A 23,766-nucleotide genomic window follows, 5' to 3' on the forward strand; every position below is an offset into this window, starting at 1 on the left:
ATGCAGTAGACACAGCGCCATCTTGATTGTTAAGTGGGACAAGACACAGCGACCAATTACCTCGTCTACTTAAAAGTCCTTCTCGATCACTATTAATAAAAACGTTTCCCTGGCCTGTGTGTGACCCTCTGCTGCCGGCTCTGTGTGTGGCCGGTGACTCCTGTGTCAGATGTGATGTACGCTGTGGAGAGATCAGATCAGGGTTTAAGCTCGGAGCAGAGCCCAGATGTTAGCCCCTCCCCCCTTCTCTCCCTCGACCTCCGACCCCCACATATGAGCAGACCACTTTGCTGTAATCTGTCGGCACTGGTGACGTGGAGCGGTGGATTAATATTACAGCGTGCTCTGAACAGTGTTTAAAGTGTTTACCGATGTCAAGTCTCAAGTTTGGTTTGTTCTATGACAGCTGTGGATCTTTATGTCATAGTTTGCACATTTTAAATCGCAATATTCATCTAAAACGACTTAATAAAAGAAACAAATCTGCTAAAACGTGTGATGGCCGCTGGATATGTTAACAAGCAGCAGTGGTATCGTTTGCTCGTGTGTGTTGCTTTTAAAAACTCCTTTGTCTCTACCTTTATTGGTCTTTTAAATAAACTATAAAGGAAATGACATCGGGCCACACTATATTGTTCCATCGCACTTATTAAACTTTTTATTTAACTTAAATTATCTCTTTTACTATTGCCCCTCGGGGACCTAATAAAGTGTTGATGTGGGAGTGAAGCTGAAGTGAAATTGAAGACTTCCGTGTTAGAAAACTGAGGTGAGCGGACATCGCTGTAAACGTCATCGCAACAAAGAGCCGTGCAGCTGTTGACCTCTATGGAAAACTGACTAACACTTGCTCGTAGTGGATTTTTTTCATTTGTACCAAAATGACAGTGCAGTGCTGCCGATTCCCACGCATATCACTGATTAAGACAATAAAGTTGGAGAATGAAGTAAATACAAGTACCGGTGGTGGTGAAAACAGGGGTTAATTGGCAATACGGCGTCTTGAAAGTAAGTGATTAAAGATTGCTCAAACATGCACAAATCACTCCAAATACAACTTTGGTTGAGTAAATGGTGAGAGGAAACAACTACAACATGGTTAAAAGCTTTGAAAACTCAATTTTGACGAAAAACAGGTCTGATTTAAACTATACTAAGCAGCAATTCAATTGTGTGGTTGTAAATTGAGCTAATCTGTGCTTTACATTTGATTGACAGTTGAGCCAGAACCTCCCACTTTCTGTTTCACTTTCAATACAGGGCCAGAGAGGGCCTCAGACAACTGTCCCGTTTGGGATAATCCAATCACAGACACTAATTTGTAGTGTCTGTGATCGGATAGAAGACGTCTCCTCTAAAAAATATCATATCATTCTGAATAAAATATATAACTTCTCTAAATAAGACTTAAGTGGTTCGACCCTGTGTTATTTCTTTTCTTTCTACCCTCCATGTTTGTTTTGACACATGCGGATCATGCTTTTTCTCCATTGGAAATCGTGGAAACAGGATACAGACCAGACATTTTTGTAAAGACATACTTTGTAAAAGAGTATGACATATTAGGCCTAAGAAATACTACTACTATTAGTACTACAGCAATATGTGACTGAAGGATCATGGAAGGACTATGAATAAGAGTTTATGTAGTATGTACTGTCAGAAAATACTAATGTTACTACTGCTACTACAGCTGGTACTACTACTACTACTTCTACTACTACTGAAAGTACAGGACCTATAGACTACACCTGTATGTGTTTATTTACTGTGCATATACATGTCAGAAGATCGAGCAGTATCCCTAAGAGTTTATATATCATACATGTATTGTCACAAGATACTAATTCTACTACTACTATAAAGGTTGACGGTTTGACACTCTCGACATAAACATCATTGGCTGAGTGATCATATCCACTGACCCACAGGTTGGACGTGCGATTGTAGCTCAAACAGCTGAATACTGCCGCTGTGCCCTTGGGCAAGACACTTAACACACTTCGCCCTCACTGTGTGTGTACACTGGTGTATGAATGTGTGTGTGAATAGGTTAGTAGTCTCTTGATGTAAAGCACTTTGAGAGTCTTGATCACTGAAGCGCTATATAAAAAAAACATTCACCATGGTCACATTTACATTATCGGAAGATACTACCACTACAACTCGGCGACAGGACCACAGTAGAAGTACGCCAAGGAGCTTACATATCATACATCTACTGTCAGACAATATATTACTACTATTACTTTTACTTTTACCGCATGACTTATTGGAGTTGCCTTCTGTTAGTCTCCCACAAAAAATCTCCATAAACTTGTAGTGGTTCAAAAGCAGCCCGCATTATCACACACACCCCTTCATCAATCACACCCGTCCTACAACAGCTCCACCGCCTCCACCGGCTCCCCCTGGCCCCCTGCATTCAGTACACGATCCTGATACAGAACAACCTGGCACCTCCATATCTGCCTCACACCCGCGCGCTGTATCAACTTATCATTCAATTAATGATACATGGAAAGATAAATCTGGAGGACAGTATTTATCATGGGTCCCTTTTCTTTGTACTAGTTGGAATTTTTGGAGGACTTTTTCTGTATTAGGTTTGAGCTGTAGAGGGTTGAATTGTTAAAGGGCCCCTAACCAATTTTTTCACATATATTTGAGCAAAATGTGTCCCGAGTACAGATATATTACGGCTCTTGAGATCAAAATAAGTCTGCTGTGTACTGTCTGCATCTAATTACAAAGCTTTATTACTGTATTAGCTTTAGGTTTTATTGTCCAATAATGGTGAAGTGTGCTGTTAGTAAGCTGTTAGCTTTACCGTGATGGCAAATTAGGACGCTCTGAAAGCATAAGGTAAGTGAGGAATAACCTTGGACCACTGCAAATCTTTTAAAATGAATTAGATCCACTTTTTGAGATGGTAATAATCTGATATATAGTGCTTTTAATGATACTACTACTGCAAAGAGTCTGGTCCACCTTGTGATGTACCACTACCGCTTCATGACATCACAAGGTGCAACAGAACATTTTGAGCTTTGGAGATCTAGACTAATAATGTAGGGTTACTCAAACATGTAAGGATCACTCAAATGTGAAACAAAACACAACTACAGGTCTGTTTTTGAGGAGGTAACAACATTATAACATGGCTTAAAACTCACAAGAATATAGGACAATATAGGACCTTTATTGTACTGCAATACAATACATACAAACTATTTCTACTCAGTACAGGTATATATCTTTTCTCATTTGAACCTTTGCTCTCTTATTTCTATGTGATGTTGCTTATTCAATTTAATAGGTTTTGTTTTGTTTTGCAAGCTTTTTTTTTCCAACAGCTTGAATCAAATTACAAAACCTCTTTACCTGCTGTAGTGGTGCTCAAATGGGACAAACTTAATACATTCTCTGACATTTTACAATCTGTAGATCGGCCCCTCCCTTATTTTAAAAATAAAAGCGTTTTTCCCGGCAGCGGCCTGGTTCGGCTCCACTTCACTGCAGAATGCCAATCCGCTCCATGCTCTGAGATAAGGGAACGCTCGGGCTCGTGTTGGAGATATCTTAAGCAGGATTGGCATTTAAATGTTGATTTTCAGTGAGAGAAGCTCAGTTAATATGCAGCCTCTGTGTGTAAGACAGACATGGGTTTACAATGTAAAGGCTATAGGTAGACACGCACCAGTACTGCTTTTCCATAATGAGTACTTAATTTTGAGTACTTGTACCAGGTACCAATACCGATACCAGACATTATTTTTACTGGTGTTCTAAAACTGTTTATTATTAAATTCTAATTTTTATTTCATTATTTAGCCTGTTATCCAACATTATGATTATGATTATGATTATTTCAATATATATTATATATTTTCATTAGAGCATAGCCTGTTTTTTCACTGGAATACTTATCTGAGGGGCTGTAAATTTATACTAAAAACACTAGTATTTAGTATTTATTACTTCATCACTGTGCTCTGCTACTTTTACCACAGCCTTACTTTGACCCATGTAGACATGTTAGACCTTTTTAAAAACCTCTCTATTCAGTTGTTTCATTTGTCAATTACCATTTTTACATTGCATGCACAAGCAAAGAATCAGCAGCACCACATTAGCCACATTAGCCTGCAACTGTAAACACAAGCACTGCACTGATATCCTTTTTGAGCTATAAAAAACTTTAAGAGTCTTAAATATTTTTATACTTCATGTGACAGTCACATGTGATTAAAGCTGAGCTTAACGTGCACAACTGTGAATGTGCTTCTTTATGGCCACATCCTCTCTCCTCAGAGCCTCACTCCTCAGAGCCTCACTCCTCAGAGCCTCACTCCTGAAAACTCAGAGCCTCACTCCTCAGAGCCTCACTCCTCAGAGCCTCACTCCTCAGAGCCTCACTCCTCAGAGCTCAGAGCCTAACTCCTCACAGTATCTCTCCTCAGAACCTCACTGCTCAAAGTGCACTGTAGAGCTGAGAATGAGAAACACTTATGTCCTCTCTACACGTAGGTTAATGCACCAGCACGAGCATAGGGTATATACTCTACCTTTAAAATTACTTTTTATTATAAACAAATGACTAAACATCTTTATTTAACATTTGTTCAAAACGACTGCAGAATGTCTTCTATATATGTGCCTCGTCTATCTGCAGGTTTAGAGCAGATAAACAGGTTGTTCTTTGTTTGTGCCTTATTAAACTTCTATTGCAGATAGGCCTTATAGAGCAGTGACAGTATCGCTCCATATCTCATAACGCTTCCATCCCTTTCACTGCTCTTTGCTCAGATCTGATAAAGTTCCTTACGTCTGTTTGTTTACGAGGTTTAGTCTCTGCTTAGTCTGACTCGCCTGAACCTGAACCAAAGAGGTCTTTGTGCAGATGTACAAGATTTTTATTTCCAAGATAAAAACACGACTAGACTAAAATAAATCTACACTTTGACACTCGCAGCTACTGTTATAAGCTTTATTTAAACTGCAACAAATCTGCACTGTTTTCGCTGGAATCCACTGAAAAAATACTTTTCTAATCAATCTATTTAATGCTGAGATACTGCTGTTTTCCTCATAAATATAGTGATTTAGTTATGAAATGCAAAATATTAGTTAAGTGTTTTTTAAACACACCTTAGCAGAAAACAAAATCCTCCATTTTAAACAGTTTGGTCAGGGTTATGTCCAAAGTTATTCCTTAATTTCCTTACGCATGCTTTTCATAACTTTCAAAGGCCATAGCAGACTTTTCACTGTGACTCTTAACAACAACTAGCATGCTAACAGCGCACCAGCCTTATTTTCTGATCCGTGGACAGTAAAAATGCTTTATAATTACATGCAAAGAACACACATTTTGACTGTAAGAGCTGCTTTTTGCAATCTCTCTGTCGTGCGGCTCCTTTAAAGTGTCTGCTCATTGAATCCTGGTCTGTTTCACCCTTGGCTGTGACCTTGTCTCTCCTTGGTCTCTGCGGAGGTGCTAAACGTAATGGCCTCTTGAATAATAACATATGCCTCGTTAGCTTTAATAATGTGAAGAGTGGGGAAAGGGGGCGGGGCTTGTGCCATGTGACCGTGTATGTGATATTAAAGAATTACTGCGGGGTTGTTATCCGAACATTAGCGCAGGGAATAGGTCTGTGCAACCGTGACTCAAATGGTATTTCAAACACTCAGGGGTTGGGATGTTGGCAACATTTTTTTTTTATTGTACGTAGATGAAGGAAGGGTTTTGGTTCTGTGCTGCAAAATGAGGTAATGGCTGACAAGTTGGTTTGAATGTGGTGCGTGTGAGTAATGAGGTTTTTGAAATGCCATGTAAACTGTTACATGTGGTGTGAGGAATCTGGATTGTTCACACCTGTGCAGGTTTTGACAAGGAAAAATATGCAAAAAAGTGTTTAAATCAGACCTATTCTCCAGAGATTTTAACTGTGCCTCACTATTTCCTCACTATTTCCTCACCCGAAGTTGTATTTAGAGTGATTCGTGTTTCATCTTTAATCGCTTATTTTCAAGACGCCATTTTGCCGATCAGCTCCTGTTTTCACTGCCCACTGTGACGTACTTACTTTGCTCTCCAGGTTTATTTTCTTAATCGGTGGTGCACATAGGATTTGGCATCATCGCATCATTTTGGTCCAAATAAAGCGACGTAAACTCAGATTAAGCGTTACAGTTTTCTACTGCGAAAGTCAGTGGATTTGTTTCTTTTATTAAGTCGTTTTAGATGATTTAAAATGTGGAAATTATGACATTATGATCCACAGATTATAACTTTAGAGCAGACACAAGTACAATATGTCTAATGTGCCTAAGGACAAAGGACTGAAAAGGACTTGAAATGTTAAGAAATGTTAAGGTTTTTGTTCTTCTGCCCATGTAAAGGTTGTCAAAGGTGTCATTGGTGCAGATTAGCAGGGCAGTGCTATCTGTCCTCTTACTGGTCAACCTCATTAAAGGGGCTTTACCCAGTTTTTATAATGTAAAATAAGTTTTGCCCCAGTGCAGATATGTTGTAAAAGCAGCTCTTAGGGTCAAAATAGGACCTCTGTGTGCTGTCTGCATCTTATACGACAGCATTTTATATTTTACAGACTAGGAAGTGCGCTGGAGACAAAGTTAAATCTGTCAACTGGACAAATTTTGTAGGAGTGAAGACGTTTCGCTGCTCATCCACGCTGCTTCTTCATTTCTGGTCAGATTACTGGTGGCCATTGAACCAGACCAGAACTGAAGAAGCAGTTTGGACAAGCAGCGGAACATCTTCACTCCTACAACGATTTGTCCAGTTGACAGATTTAACTTTGTCTTTTGCGATGGATCAGACCTGGACATCTGAGGCATTACACAGACATAGGAAGTGTGCTAGCTCTGGCCTCTGAAAGTTGTGAAAAGCACTTATAAACTCATCATGGTGATTAATTAGCTGCTCAGAATGCATAAGGTAAGTAAGGGATAACTTTGGACCACTGCAAACTGTTTAAAATGAACAAGCTCTGTTTTTGCACGTTTTAAAGGCAGTAAAAATTTGTTGCAACGCCTTTAAAGTTAAGCATAATAGTGATAGTGACCCTTTAAATAACGGATCATAACACAGCGGTCAACAGTATTAGCCATGTGGTTTTATTGTATATAGTGTTTGCACATTTCTATACTAGACCAAATGAAAGCTATTTTTACCAACGGTGGAAGAAGTACTCAATTTTGAGCAAAAAAACACTCAAGTAAAAGTATCACATGAGAAAATCTACTTAAGTAAAAGTGTTGAAGTACCTGTTTAAAAATGTGCTTTAAGAGTAAAAAGTAGACGTATTTCTTGCAGATTTTGAGGTCTTATGAGGCTTCAAATTATAAAGATTTGTGCTGAATTTCATTCAGTAGAAACAATTAAGTCGATTGATTTTTTCCAACTGATTTTACCTGGATGTTTTTTGTTTGCTCAAATTATGAACGTGTTAAAAATACCTTTACTTTTCAGTCTTGTTCAAAAATAAAGTGGAGTGGAAAGTACAGATACCTGCTCTCAAATGTAGTGAAGATACCCACAATTTTTACTTAAGTACACTACTTTACTACCTTTACTTTGTTACTTCCCATCACTGATATTTATCCAGTACCATTACAGTGTCACATCAGTTTCAGTCAGCCAACTCCAGTCGATTTGGCAGTGACAAATGTATGCAATGTGTTTTAAAACAGAACGAATAGCCAATACGTCTGCAATGTGTGTGCTTTTTTTTTTTTTTTTTTTTTTTTTAACGTGTGTGTGTGTATATATATGCATGTATCTATGGAGCCACAGAAATCCCATTCTCCTTATCAACAGCGTTCAATTTGTGCTGACAGATAACATAGGGCCTGGTTTGTGAGCGCAGGTGAGCTATTACACAACTGTCAGGGAAATGAAGCCAGTTACAGTATAAGTGTGTGTGCGTGTGTGTATGTGTGCGTATGTGTGTGTGTGTATGTACAGAGGAACATGGCTAAAACGCATATTGACAGCTTGGACAGGTGGAACAGAGATAGAAAACTGAAACGTAATTGTAGACATAGCAAAAGCCAGTCCAGGCGACATCAGGAAGCGTTAGCGACTTGAATTTAACGTATAAAAGTGAAACTAAGCACGACTGATACACAAGGGAAATTACTCCAACGTTTTCCCTATTAGCTGTGCGCGTTAACTTTTATTTTATTTATGAATTTGCCTGGTTAGGTTTTGATTTAGGCTGAAATAGGACAATCTGCCAGTCGGGCCACAGAATGTATTTTATATCTAGTGCAATTTTCTTTAAAGGGAACTGTGTAACTATTCAGGCGGAGGGTCCATTACCTGCTTGTCTCCGTTGCGTTCCCTGCAATGTTTCAAATTATGGCATTAAATTTCTTGTTTTGCGTTTCTAAATTACAGGTGTTTTATTGCTGATGAATACTGGTGGTGTTGCCTGCTTGTCTCCAGTTGAGATAGATAAGTTTAATGCTATAGTGCGGAACATTGCAGGGACCCCAGTCTGTCGTACATCTCCAACTTAAAGGCACTAACCGCTCCTTTGAATATAGTAAGGTGCAGATCTTAGCCAGGGAAAAGAAAAGGTTTGAGAGGGGAGTTAAAGAGGGAGTTTTTGTTAGAAAAGACAACCCATCTTTGAACACGAACAGGGGACTTAAGCGTCGTCTGTCTCCTATTTATAACTCCAACCTCAGACCTAAATCTAAACCAGGAAACTGTAGTGCTAGCCAGTATGCTAATAGGTGTGAAAGTACCCATTAGGGGCCTGAATCATTATGCTAACTATGTCTCAGGCACAGTTCACACTTAGAGTAAACAAACACAAATTGCTGAATTCTGACCAGAACTGAAGAAGTGGCTTGGATGAGCAGAGAAACATCTTCACTCTAAAACTTTTGTCCAGTTACAGAATTTAAGTTTTCTTTTGCTATTGCAGGCAAAGCAGTAACATCTATATAGAGACAAGCAGGTTGGGGACATTCCATCAGAAAAGTCACATAGTGCACCTTTAACTAACTGGAAATAAGATGCATTGAATTAAAATTTAGATTTTTCTGCATTGCAATTGTGATTTAAGGATGTATTCTCACCTCTTTAAACACAATGAAGGTTGTTTTTTTAATTTATTTTTATTTATTTATTTATTTTTATTGGTTTGGTTATCAGTCCGATTATCCAGATACAGACGTGATGAGCTCCTTGTTGTGGGTTGCCAGATTCTGCAACTAAAACCAAGTAACCTGACATCCCAGTTAAAATTGTGATTGCAGTAAACTTTTGGTTTCCCTATGAACTAATATGCATACGTTTTACTTTTACTTCACTACATTTGAGAGCAGGTATCTGTACTTTCTACTCCACTACATTTTTGAACAGAACTGAAAAGTAAAAGTATTTTTCATTATCGTTTGAGATCTGCTGAAAAGGCTGAGGGTTTATTTTTAACACTTTCATAGTTTGATCAAACAAAAAATGTACGAAAAAAATCTGTTTTTTCAGTTTTTTAACAAAATTCAGCACATAATTTTTTAAAATTCAAAATCAGTACATTTGAAGTTTTATAAGACCTGAAAATATGTGCAAAATACTCTTACTTTTTTCTCTTTAAATACACTTTAAGTACACTTTTAAGCACATACTGTAATACTTTTACTTGAGACTTGAGTAGATTTTTTCATGTGATACATTTACTTTAACTTGAGTTTTTTTTTAACTTAAGTATCAAAACTGAGTACTTCATCCACCGGTGGTTTTAAGAGTAGTAAAAATAGAGAATTGTTGCCATAGCGATAAACATTTCAGAACAAACATCTCGTAAATGGTCAAAACCCATCAAAATGTCCACTATAGTGAAGAAACTGAAACCCATGACCACCTACCGCTACCTATATTCTGAATTCAAGTAATATTTGACTCATAATTCAAGTTTTTCACATTCTACAAAGTAAAGCTGTAACAGAATTCCAACATGTCCGCCCATCTCCGTCAGCTAATAACACATAACCTAACATGTCACTGATGATTTGCCGCAGCAGCCCCTTGTACAAACACTCACGCGCCATCCGTGTATCTCCCCTCCCATAAATCTACTCCTTCTCTCCTCTTTAAGCACTTTTGGCTCGTACCACGCTAAATCCAACATGGGGGTCACGTCTCGCTGTCGAAGTCGCTTACCCCGGCCCGCCTCCTTCGCTACATGTCCACGGAGTTACCCATGAGTCACCCTAATGCTCCGACATCAGCGCGACCTTCATATATCTACCTCAGCTCTTTCCCCCGAGCTCTGATTAAACACACGGGAGAGGAGGAGGTGTTAGCATTAGCACGTTAGCATTAGCGGCACGTACGGCGACGCGTTAACCCTTCGTCATTGGGATGCCCTCTCTCGCTGACGAGTAATCAATTTGTCGCCTGATTTATGAATCGCTTTCGTGGCGTTACAATGCGACGCAGTGACAGGACAGACAGCGTGAATGGAGCTATGTGTATTCGTCCATTTAACAGCAGAGTGGCTCATTTAGGGCTTAATGAAAACGGTAATAAATATAAAAGTTCTTATGAGATATACTGGAAAAAATATGGCGGTATGGTGGTTAGCATGTGCACGTCGCAGCTCAAAGTTCCTTGATTTAATTCTCGGGCCAAGAGGGGGGTTACGGTGTGGAGTCTGCATGTTCTCCCTTTGTCTGGATGGGTTTCCTTAAACTTCTGGGTTGTCAAAAGTATCAAAAATCAGATACTAATCGATACTGAAACTTGTATCGAAACTAGATACTCATTTGAGCAGGTATCGATACTAAAAAAGTTTGCATGAGTTTGCAAGTTCTCCCTATGTCTGGATGGGTTTCCGCAAACTACTGCACAACTGGTTTGCCAAAATGATTGAAAATGAGATACTTACTGGTACCAAAACTAGCATCAAAACTAGACACTCGCTCGAGGAGGTACCGATACTAAAAAAGTTTGCATGTTCTTCCTATGTCTGGATGGGTTTCCGCAAACTACAGCACTATTTGTTTGCCAAAAGTATTAAAAATCATATACTAATCGATACTAAAAGTAGTATCGAAACTAGATACTCATTTGAGCAGGTGTCAAAACTAAAAAAGTCACATTCACAGGACAGAAATGAACCTTTCCTGAATATCTTTAGAATGATCTTGAGCTGTGTCGGAACAAGTATAAGACACATAGATTAGTGTACGTCCATGGACCACTGGAGTATGAAATTAGTATTGTGACAACACTACTGCACTCCAGATCAGTGGCTGTCAACCTGGTGATCACTAAATTATTTCAGGGGGTTGCCAGATATTTTGAGCGAAATGCAATAGTTTTAAAAGTGTGCTATGTGATTTATTTCTGGGGTGTGTCTACATGAAAATGCTATTACTTACAATGTTCAACAGTGTGGCATTAAACGTCTTTGTATCTCCATGGAGACAAGCAGATGATGACATGAGGCAATATACAGCTCAAGGCCGTGGTCTGCTCACTGTTGAATGCAAGTTTTTCCCTACAATTTCATCCTCAATTCTGGTACGAAGGAAAACAACACGACATACGATTTTAATACAACAATGAAAGATGTCAGATTAACAGTGTTTAGTGCTTCTCTCATTGATTCTGCAGAAGTTCACTGTGTTTTTCAGCCCCCTGTGATATTTTTTAAGTTTCTTTTTTCCTCATAAGTGGACATATTTGTTTTGATACTGACAGACCATGCCTTTCCCTGATTGGCTAATCCACCTGTCCAATCACGCCCATCTGAAACCAGAGACGTTCACCTGTGTCCAGACTCACATTTTCGTAAAGTATTGAAGAAGTGTGTTTTCTTGATCCCAGACAAATACTGAATAGAAGTTCCTTGAAAATTTCTCTGTGGTCTTATACTTATCAAAAACTTCCAGATGAGTCAGAAGTGTCCTATTTGGAAATGTTGTCAGTCTATAAATTTGTTCATGTGCATATTTTGTTTTGATACTGAACTAGCTTCAGTATCAGTCAGTACCTGGGCACTGACAACACTTCTTTATCTTTATTTATACAGGCGAACCCAGTCAGAGCACTCAGACGCTCTTTTTCATAGGCGCCCTGTTCAAAATACAATACTTACAAAAAAATAAACAAAACAGATAAGTACATAAGTCCATATAAAACATTAAAAACAGGTGCAGGTGTGGTTATAACCGTTTATCACCAGATTATTAAAGTGCATTTGTGGCATGAAAGTATCCAGTTTTGCTTGTCCTTGAAATATATTCCATTTTTGTGAAGCGAAACAGCCAAAAGCCCTTTTTCTTATCTCAGTTCTGGTGTGGCTAGTACTTAACAAGCAAGTGAGGTATTCTGACAGTCTATGAAGTAGTCCCTTATAAATATAAAAGTGTTGTTCTTTTTTAATAGAAAGGGATGGCCAACCTACTTTTCCATAGAATATTGTCTGTAATGAAACGAAAGGCCATTAGTTCCAAACATAAACTGTACGTATAAATGGACATGGCTAACCTGGTTCACTTTACATTGAAAAACTGTTGCCCCTCTCTCCGTAACTGCTGCAGTGAACCTCGTCATTTTGGTCTTAAAATGTCGTTTTAACCTGCTCTACATGATCCTCATTTGCTATTTTGACTGTAAATCAAGATATGAACATTAATAACAGACAAATCAGGCGTCGTCTTTCCCTGAGGTCGCTCCCACTACCGTTAGCAACAGGTTTGATTGACAGAGTTGCTAAGTGCCTGGTCCGTGCAGCATGTACACCTCTAAACCTAGTATTTACTGATCAGACTTCCTCCTGTTGTATGAGTATTTCCTTGATGTGTTTAAGTGCTCCATGAGAGGTTCTGGTCACTGGTCTGTGTGGAAACAGTGGCATCAGCTGCAGCAGGATTACACAGGATTACGGCATGTCTCCCAGAAGAGTGTCACATGTCCCACAGGCCTCGAACACACCGCTGGTCATACTGTACGCTGCCAACAGACAGAATAGCAAACTTTGATTCAATCATTTAACATTTATAATACAGTGGTCCCTTGTTTATCGTGGGGGGTTCGTTCTAAAAATAACCCGCAATAGGAGAAATCCGAGAAGTAGCTTTATTTTTTAGTTATTATATATATAAGTCTGTAAAACCCCTCACCACACACTTTATGCACTTTTCTCAGGCAGGCATTAACATTTTCTCACATTTCTCTCTCGTTTAAACACTCGTTCAAACCTTCGTAGGCGCCTTTGTCGGTGCAGAGTGTTTCATCGATATTGTGGGTTTTGTCGGGGAGAAAACTTGCAAACATACAGCACTTCAGAGTCACACTGCGATCGAACGTTTATGTAAATTTGGCTGAACACATTCTGTACTGTACAGGAGACACAGCACAGAGGAGACTGATGGACAATGGTCTACAGTCCAACAGCCAATCAGGACGCAGAACACAATGCACGTTCACACGATGTTAAAAAAAAAAAACATGTAAAATTACAGCGAGACCATGAAAGGTGAACCGCGTTATAGTGAGGGACAACTGTTCGTGATTTTTTTTGTTTTTTTTTGTCCCTATATGACTATATGATCCCATTTTGAAGCTTTTTACTGTGGCAGAGTGGTTATCCTTTCTCCTCCTCTTGTTCAGAAGGTTGTGGGTTAAACTCCTGATCTCTCTGAGTGGAGTGTGCATGTCCTCCGTGAGTTTTAGTTGTCCTTTTAATAAGTCACAAAACTGAGTACTTCTTCCACCACTGCATAATTATTTGAAACAAAAATGGAGTGATTAATTTGACCTTTTATGTGCCCATTTTTACTCCACCCTAAAGCTCAATTAATCAAGTCTTCTTCTTCAAAGGTCTTCTTCGAGAGCTTACGTCTTTCTTAGAGTGTTGGTTTAGTAACCCAGATTGTCTCTGATGGTCCTGGTGGTAAACCTCGAGTCACGAGACAGAGAGAGCAGTACAAATCCCCCCGTGTGGCGCCGTAGCTTTAGCATTAGCCACAGTAGCATTAGCACGTGTAGCATTAGCGAGTGTGGTGTTAGCGTGCGCGCGGGCCATCTGTTTGTTTGGACGGCACCTCGGAGCAGCAGTGCGGTGACATGTGCTCCCATAGGCTCCGGTCTCACGCCGCGTCTCTAAAAATACAACAAGAAAAAACAAAACAAAAACAGTACGATTTTGTGACGGGGTTGGACCGGAGCATTGGGGGAGGCGGAAATCATTTACACAGTAGTAGGACACAACTAGTTCAACTCTGGTTTAACCCAGCGTGTACTCCTTGTTTATTTATTTATATATGTCTGTTTTTTTTAACATTATTTTAGTTTGAAATATTATGATTTTTGTATTGCTTTATGATTGCAGTGGTGGAAGGGAGCAAATACAAGGAGTAAAATACTGTACTTGCATAAAATTTGTAGGTTTCTGTACTCTACTTAAGTACATTTTACTGTGGGTACGTTTTACTTTTACTTCACTACATTTAAGAGCAGGTATCTGTACTTTCTACTCCACTGCATTTTTGAACTGTACTGAAAAGTAAAAAGTACATTTCATGTAATTTAAGAGATTATTTTTCATAATAGCATCGTGTTTGTGTTCGTGGTAACATCCTGACAAGAGTTTTTAAGTTCAGGTTTTGGCTTATTTCGGCTTATTCAGAGCTAGGTCACGGGGGCAGCAGTCTAAACAGGGACTCCCAGACTTCCCTCACCCCAGACACCTCCTCCAGCCATAGAAAGAAAAATCCATACATTGATTTATATTGCTACTATCGACCATACTCTGTATCATTTTTTTTAAAATTAATATCACTACATTTAACATTTTAACAAATTAACAACACTTGTGTGAAATAGGTTTTGCTCCTAAAGTACATTTTTGAAAAGGTACTTAAATACATTTACTTTAGTAGATTTTTTTGTAGATTTTTTTAGTAGATACGTTAATGCCATCCTCTGGAACATTGCATTAACATCAATAACATCTCATCACTATGGAGACAAGAAGATGGCAGATGCTCTTGTAGAAAAGTTCATAGTTCATAGTCTTGTTGAAGTAGTGCACAAAAAGTAAATGGAAATATCATCATATATATATTTTTTTCCGCATAACTAATTTATCAACAAATTTTGCAGGTTTTTATAGAAAATGGATCTAACTGATTGTTCCCGTGTTTGTGTTGTCCTCAGGCAGTAGGTGAGTGCGATGGGCCCTCGTAGCTCCCCCTGGTGGCTGCGTGTGGTGCTGCTGCTGCTGTGCTCCGCCCCTCTGGTTGTGGGCCGGCCGTTCGGAGTCCCCGCCCCCACAGTCAATGTCGCCGTGGTGTTCAGTGGCCCCGCCTACCAGAGCGAGATCAAAGGGCGACTGAGCAGGGAGAACTTCATGGACCTGCCCCTGGAGGTAAGGCTCGGTTTAGAGATTGTTGTGAGTTTGACTAAATTAATTATATATGTGCACTACCTGTCCAAAGTCTAGACATGCTTTTTCATTTAAAGTGGGACTAAACACCCAAACCCCACAACCCGCCCACAACCACATTTGAAATAGAGATGCTAAACTGAGCAGTACCTGAAGGACTAAAGAAAAGAGTGAGGGGAGAGGAGGAGTGGGGTCTGGGTGTATTAGAAGCCGTGTGATGATTTTAAACTCCGCCCCCTGCAGCCAATCCTGTGTGATGTTACATAGTACTTGAAATTACACACTCATTCTTGACTGTTGGAAAATGACCTCGTTTGCGCTAAAATTGCAAATACTTGACAATGCTTTTGAAAAATATATATGAATTTGAATGGAGAAGAGCAGCTCTATCACCTCTTCATCAACTTCCTGAAAAATGCTGATTTATAAACATAGGCCTACATTTTATAAGACTCAAAGGCAGAGAGAACCAGAAGGCCCAGTTTGTTCATAAATATAAATACATGTGTCCGTACGTGTTTGTCGATACCTAATCTCGTTAGATTTCTGAAGCTAAACACTGTCAAGCCTCGTCGATACTTGGAAGGGAGACCACTGATCATTCTTGTATCCTCAGGCAGGACACTTCACCCACCTTGTCTAGTGTGAATGTGGTGGTGTCATGTGTGAGTGATTTGTGATGGATAGAGAGGGCAATGGCACAGATTGGCAGTCTTGCTTTTGCCAGTCTGCCCCAGGACAGCTATGGCTACAGTAATAGCTTAACCATAACTGAGTGCAGAGTGAATGAACAATGTGATGAAAAGCGCTGTGGGTGTTTTGAAAGGGACATTATGAATCCAAATACATTATAATATACTAACATTAGGTACATGCTAGCGGCTGTCACGGCTAATTTAATTTACATGGTGAAAATCTAAACAAGAAAATTGCAACAGGACAGGAAAAACCTGCAGGTAATTTATCACAAAAGAAAACAACACTGCAAAGAGGAAACACAAATTGATAAGTCAGATTAATAAGAAAAATATGAATGCCATTTTATAATCACAAAAACGATGATAATGGCCCAATACTCTAGATATGGTCTGTCAATTTAAAGCTACAGTATGTAACTTTCTGGAGGATGAAAGTCTCGTACATGATTCCATAGAAACGGAAAGTTAAAACTGTTCAACGAAACATTCTCCATGGAAATAGAAGTTTTGTACCATAATGTGTTTGATTATAGACAAAGGAACGGCATTTGTTGGCCAGAAAGTTACATATTGTGGCTTTAAACAACCTAAGGCAAGTAAAATTGAGCATTCAAGTCATTATCTCGTGTAGATTTGTAGTTTCACAGAACAGAAAAACCTTTGCCACTATCACTTCTTATCGTACACGACATCTATGAACACATTTAATCCTAAAATCCTGTGTGTTTTTGAAGGTGAACCCGATCACGGTGCTGGTGAACAACACTAACCCTCGCGCTCTGCTCACTCGGATCTGCGACACCCTCTCCACAAACCGCGTCCATGGGGTGGTCTTCGAGGACAACGTGGGCTCTGAGGCCGTGGCGCAGATCCTGGACTTCATCTCCACCCAGACCGCGGTCCCCATCGTGGGCATCAGCGGAGGGTCTGCTGTGGTGCTGCCGTACAAGGTCAGTTTGAGTAGGAGATAAAGAGCAGGAGAGGGCTGGGTGAATACACTTTGGTTCTCAGAAGAGGAGAGGGTAGATGCTGGTGATAAAGAGGAGGAGATGGAGAGGCTGAGGGAGATTGGTTGTTCTGTTGCTGCAATGGAGATGGTACGTTGGAGGTTAGCATCTTGTTAAAGTGTCACCCTAAAACAATGTATTGACATGTTTTATAAGTTTCATTTCATTTTTGATGCTCTGAACCTCCCCTCCCTTTGCTCCCCACGTTAAGTCACTCCCCCTTCAGAGCGCTAGCACAACACAATCAGAGTGCATCCCGTTAATGAAACTACTGCACATCACATCAGGTTTATCAAGTTGCTGTGTACAGTTTTGTATCATGTTTTTGTATATTTACAGGCTTCTGGGCAGGAGCGCATGAATAGGGTCCGTGAGAGATCGCTAAATTGCTCAAACAAGCATCTAAAACCTCTTCAGTTTTTGATGAGGGACAAGCTCAACTCTTTAAGCTGCTGTAGTCCAATGCTCAGGGACCAAGTCAGGAGTACCTTAGCTGGAGGATTGTGCCTATTGTGCATGCTTTGGGTTGATGGTTGAAACCGGAGTGCCCGAAAAAAAATCCCCAAAAAACAAACAAACACCCAGACACAAGGAGAACATGCAAACTCCACACAGAAAAGTCTAGGTACATGTGTGCAAGCCATTTTTTTCAGGGTAGTGTCTGACACCTCCTCGTCTCCATATTGTTGTTATTGCTTTACCACAGTGCGGCATTTTATTGGTTGAGAGAAAGCTGTCAAATCTATTGCAATTTGTCTGCAATATTGAGTGGGCAATTTTATCATGAGTCACGTAAAAGTTTGTATTTTTATTTTGCCTTAAAGAAGTATTTAAAGTTATGTGCTTCCTCTGAAAGGTCACAATTTATTGCATTTGGTTAAATTCAACTGTCAGTCATTCAGAGATTTGCTGAGAGTGACCAATAGGAGGAGTGGGCGGGCGACAGTAGCAGATGGTATCCAATCCAAAGGTTGGCGGTTTGAATCCGGCTCTTGACATAAACATCATTAGTAGAGGAGTCAAAGCTGTTGTTGTGTCCTTGAGCAAGCCACTTAACCCCCCAGTCTCTGCGTACACTGTTGTATGAATGCGTATGTGAATGGGTGAGTGGTTCCTTGAAGTAAACCTCTTTGAGTGCACTCAAGCTGCAAAAGCACTATATAAAAATGTGACCATCTACCATTGACCTTTTACCAAAAGTTCTGTGTTTGAGTGTATAAAGAAGTGGACTAAGTGAATGGGACGTCACCCATGGCGTTCCGCTCCAGCCAAATGAAGGTCATCGAGGCTAGCAGTTATCGAGCCGAGTTCCATATTTGTAATTCCGACTGCGAGTATCCCAGCAACTAAAGCACTAATCTGGAGCGAGGCTGTTGAAGGTAATGCTCCTTCCTGCCTGTGCTGCTGGTTTAGCATGGAGCGGGCGCTTAGCAACTCTTTCAATCAAACCTGTTGCTAACGCTTGCGGGAAAGACCTTGGGGAAAGAAGGCGCCTGATTTGTTATTAATGTTCATGCCCTGATTTACAGACAAAATAGCTAAATAAAAATACCAGGATCATGTAGAATAGGTTAATATCAACATTTAAGACCAAAATAACAAGCCTGACAATAGCAGTTGCAGAGAAAGTGGAGCTGGAAGCGCGCACATGCTCACTTCCTATTTGGAAGCACGTTAGCTATGTCCATTTATATATACTGTCTAAAGTTTGAACATAAAGCTGCATTCAAGAGAAAATGGGCCAATCACGATATGACCAAAAAGTATAACATACCCCACACCAGCCCTACTTTGGCATTTTATTTATGTAATCTCAATCTTCAATCTTTCCACAATGTTTACTTTCCATCCTCCTCTTTCCTCCTCTCCTGCCCGCTCCCTGAGTGAGTGAGTGAGTGAGTTGGGTCGCTCACTATATCAAAATTACAATCTGAGTCACCGCATTTATCAGATTGCAAAGGCCGTAATTACATAGATAATAGAATGTCCTCTCTAAACAATAAAACATCCCATTACTGAAAGACAACAAAACAGAAAAAACATTGGTCTTACGTTCTGCAATTTTGGTATTTTTGTATTAGTTTATTTCTTCTGTCTAATGCTAATGTTTCTAGGAGGGTTTGAAATGAAATCTTTGAACAAAATTTTACTTTTTAAATCAGACGTATTCTGCAAAATTGACTTTTCAGAATTTAAACGATGTTACAGTTGCGTCCTTTTCTCATTGACCTTCTGAAGTTGTATTTGGAGTGATTCGTGCACGTTTGAGCGACCTTTAACCGTTTATTTTCAAGACGCCATTTTGCCGATCAACCTTCGTTTTCGCGATGCACGCCCACTGTGACATACTTACTTCTTACTTTTTATTTTCTGAATCTGTGATATATGTAGGATTCTGCAGCATCGTGTAGCCATTTTGGTGCTTTTACATTTTTTTTAAATTTTTTTTTAAACCGTGGCTTGTTAGCGTGATGTGAACCTATCCATCAGACGTACCGATGCATTTTGGCGTTTGGTTGCAAGACGTCAGCTCCCATTGGTCACTGCAGTTTTCTGACTTGGAAATCAGCTGTTTCTTTAATTTTAGATGAATATTGCGAAGTAAAATGTGCAAATTATAACACGACAATATTAAAAAAAACAATTCTCAGATGGATTTGGTCTAAAATGGCCGTGGTGAGTAGTATGTGACAGGTCTGATGGGGTTCAGTCTGTGTGGAGCCTGATGGTCTGAGCTCAGAGCCGCAGACACAAACCGCTCTAATCCTGTCACAAAGGCTTTCTCTCATCACATTTGAGCTGCAATAGAAACCCAACCACCATCACCACACACAACCACCCATCCCTCTGTCTATCCCTCCCTCTCTTTTTTCAATTTCTCTTCCCCTCAACTGTCTCTCTCTCCTCTCTGTCTGCTCTCCTCTTCGTTATATCCCTACAATCCTCTCTCCCCTTCTTTTTCTCTCCTTACCACCTCCCCCTCTATTTCCTCCTCTGTTTCCCCTCCTTTTTTGTTTCTGACCTAACTCGCTCTCCCCCGCTGACCCCGCTCAATCCCCTTCATCCCTCTGTCCCTCTCTGAACCCCCCCCTCTCTCTATCTACCCCTCCCTTTCTCCCTCTGCTTCCTTCTCTTGCTCTCCCTCCCCCCCTGACTCCCTCAATCCCCTTCATCTCTCTCTCCCTCCCGGAACCTCCCCTCTCGATGTGTACTCCTCCCTCTCTTTCTCCGTACTTCACTCTCTCTCCCCCCAATCCCTCTCTGAATCCCCCTCTCTCTATATTCCTCCAATACTTATCTTCATCCCTCTCTCCCCCTTTGACCCCCTCTGTCTCTTTCCCCTCTTCTCTCTTAGGCCCACCCCCTTCTATCCTTTTCTTCATCTTTTCCCCCCTCTATATACCCCCTTCTCTCTCCTCTCTTTCTCTCTCCTCCTCTGACCCCCCATCCCTTTCTTCGTCCCTCTCTCCTCCTCCGACCCCCCTGTCCCTCTCTTCATCCATCTCTCCTCCTCTAACCCCCGTCTATCCCTTTCTTCATCCCTCTCTCCTCCTCTGACCCTCTTCTATCATTTTCTTCATCGCTCTCTCCTCTGACCCCCCTCTATCCCTTTCTTCATCCCTCTCTCATCCTCCTCTGATTCCCCTCTATCCCTTTCTTCATCACTCTCTCCTCTGACCCTCCTGTCTCTTTCTTCATCCCTTTCTCCTCCTCAGACCCCCCATCTCCCTTATTCATCCCTCTCTCCTCCTCTGACCCCTTCTATCCCTTTCTTCATCCCTCTCTCCTCCTCTAACCCCCCTCTGTCCCTTTCTTCATCTGTCTCTGATCCCCCCCATCTCTCTTCTCTCTCTATCCCCTCTCTCTTCCTCTACCCTCTACTTTCCTCTCTTCATTCCCCTGCTCTCTCCCTCTCTTTCTCCCTCTTTTTCCCTCTCTTTCTCCTGCTCTGTCCCGTCTTTCCTCTGGGCTTTTGTGACCAGATGAGACCCACAGGCGGAGGATCAGTGAAGAGCTTTGAGTGTCTTGAAGCTCTTTAAACATGTGACCATTTACAGATAGGAAATGTTGAACTATTTTAAAGGTCCCTTTTTCGAGAGTGTCCACCATCTGCTCCTCTCCAGGGAGATGATATTACTTAGAAAGGTCCTTAGTACGGCATTAAACTTGTCTATCTCCATGGAGACGAGAAGATGAGGCCATTAGAGTATGTGGGGCAATAAAAACACCTGTAAAACAAGATAGACATGCTAAGCTAAGATCTGCTGCTACGTGATGATTTATTGTTTAGACTAAAGTGTTTTCGCTCGAAAGGGAGTGGTATGAAATCATTTTTATTCTCCCCCCGTGTTATAAAATATATTGTCCTTCCTGTACATGCATTATAAAGTCACATAAATCCCATAGTATTAATATTTACAAAGATTCATATGTACATAATCAAGACAAAACAGTTTCAGCACTGGAGATAACAACAATGAAGTACAGTGTAAAGCGCCTTAGCTCGCTTCTTTACTGTGAAAATATGAGTTTTTTAAATGGATTTTCTTACATTTGTGAATACCTGTGCACTATTTGTGTTGCTCCCATAGACTGTATTTATAAATGCACTTAGCTAACGTGTTAGTCACCAGATTCAAAATAGGAAGTGATCATGGGCACGCTTCCAACTCCATCGACTCTGGCTCCAATTCACTTTACATTGAAAAATTGCTGCCCCTCTCTCTGTAACTGCTGCAGTGAACCTCGTCATTTTGGTCTTAAAATATTCGTATTAATCCGCTCTTCATGACCCTAGTGGTTATTTCGCTTTTTTGTCTGTGAGTCAAGATATGAACATTAATAACCATCAAATCAGGCGCCATATTTCACCAAGGTTGCTCCTGCTAGCGTTTGCAACAGGTTTGATTGACAGCATTGCTAAGCGCCCTGCCAAACCAGAGGTGCGGGCGGGAAGGGGCGTTACATTCAACAGCTTCGCTCTGGATTGGCTCTTTGGTTGCTATGATACTCGCTCTCCAAATTCCAAATATGAAACTCGGCTCCAAATTTACTCCTGTAACTTCTCTAGCCTCAATGAGCTTCACTTGACTGGAGCCAAACGCTATGGGCCATGTCACACTCACTTAGTCCACTTCTTTATACAGTCTGTGGCTGCTCTCCAAGACTGTTCCACAGTTTGACCCGCACACAGAGACACAAACTTTTCTTGTTCCTACATTACGCTTCACCAGAAAAGTTCCATAGTGCACATTTATTTTGTACCACACTATATTTATAACAAAATGCAATCAGAATCCTATATAAACCTTCATTAAAACCAATAAAGCCCAAACAATCTAAAATGCGTGCAGCGCTTTGCATATCAGCGCTCGTTTCACTGCTCCACTCGGGCCATTTATCAAACAGACCGCCCAATATCCCAGCTGTCAATCACCGCATCGCCCAATCACATTCAGCTCCCACGCGCTCCTATAGACCGCGCCCCGGCCTGCTCCCCATAAAACTCAAATATCACTTATCTTCTACCGTGACAGGAGCGCTAACGAAGTGCCCCTCGTTATCAGCAATTAGCGGGTCGGCGCGCGTGTCCGTGGAGATGGTTTATGGACGTGGCTAGCCGTGACGTCCCGCTGAGCCTCACTATAAAGCACAGACTTAATACAGTTTTACATCAGACGTGACCTTTATCTCACATACTTTAAAGAGCGCGCAGCGGGGGGAGGCGTGTCCTGTACAACTCATGAACGGTACGATGGAGAGTGGGCCGGGTTCGCTATAGACTTGTTTTTTGGTACCGATATCCCATATTTGTTTGACTAAGTTCACACAAATTAACTTTCCCTTTGTGTAAAAATTATTAACAAAATTATTCCCATGATGATGATGATGATGACGTAAACATATACCTCTTTTATTTCCATTACAAATATAAATAAAAAGTAGAAACAATGTCCCATAGCCCAAAGTATCAGGAAAGTTTACAGATATCGTCGTATGAAACCATCGCCCGAGATCAACAATATAGATTCTCGCACCAATATATATATAGTACATTCACGTTAGAGAGTGAAAGTTAATGATTACACATGAAGTAGAACTATTTTGAAGTTAATAAAATGAAAAAAGTAAAAGTACAAGCTCATTTGAACATAACAATACTGAAATTAAAGACGTTATTAGGATAAAATTTGACTTTTCTTGAATAGTTTTAGAATTGGTTTGGTCTCAGATTTAGGATAAGACCTCCAGTTAACTAAACCGTTTTTGTAAAATGTTAAATGAGTTTTTGTATCCGGTATTGAGTGTTCAACATTTGTGAATTTCATATAATCAGTAGACAGTGACGGGAAGAACTTGGTACTTTGAAAGACAAGACAAGACTGAAGTCATAGTGTTTGGCCCACAGAAACAAAGAGAAAGTGTCAGGAGTCACCTCCAGTCTCTCTCTCTAAAACCTTCAAATCAGGCAAGAAATCTGGGAGTAATAATGGAATCAGACCTGAACTTTAACAGCCACATCAAATCAATAACATCTGCAGCTTTTCACCATCAAAAAACATTGCAAAAATCAAAGGTATAAACCAGACTTAGAGAGACTTATCCGTGCATTTGTCTCCA

At 40.4% G+C, this 23,766-nt stretch overlaps 1 protein-coding gene across 1 annotated transcript in view; it reads left to right on the forward strand.

The window, feature by feature from the left end:
• Positions 1–23,766, forward strand: part of grin2ca (glutamate receptor, ionotropic, N-methyl D-aspartate 2Ca) — a 125,970-nt gene that overhangs the window by 17,580 nt on the left and 84,624 nt on the right. Inside the window, exons 2-3 of the mRNA XM_033970925.2 lie at positions 15,212–15,422; positions 16,873–17,088. Coding sequence (XP_033826816.1) covers positions 15,228–15,422; positions 16,873–17,088 — 411 coding nt within the window. The 5' untranslated portion in view covers positions 15,212–15,227. The remainder of the gene's footprint in view (positions 1–15,211; positions 15,423–16,872; positions 17,089–23,766) is intronic.

The sequence above is a fragment of the Periophthalmus magnuspinnatus genome, chromosome 8 (genome assembly GCF_009829125.3).
Source record: "Periophthalmus magnuspinnatus isolate fPerMag1 chromosome 8, fPerMag1.2.pri, whole genome shotgun sequence".
In the NCBI taxonomy this organism is placed as follows: Eukaryota; Metazoa; Chordata; class Actinopteri; order Gobiiformes; family Gobiidae; genus Periophthalmus; species Periophthalmus magnuspinnatus.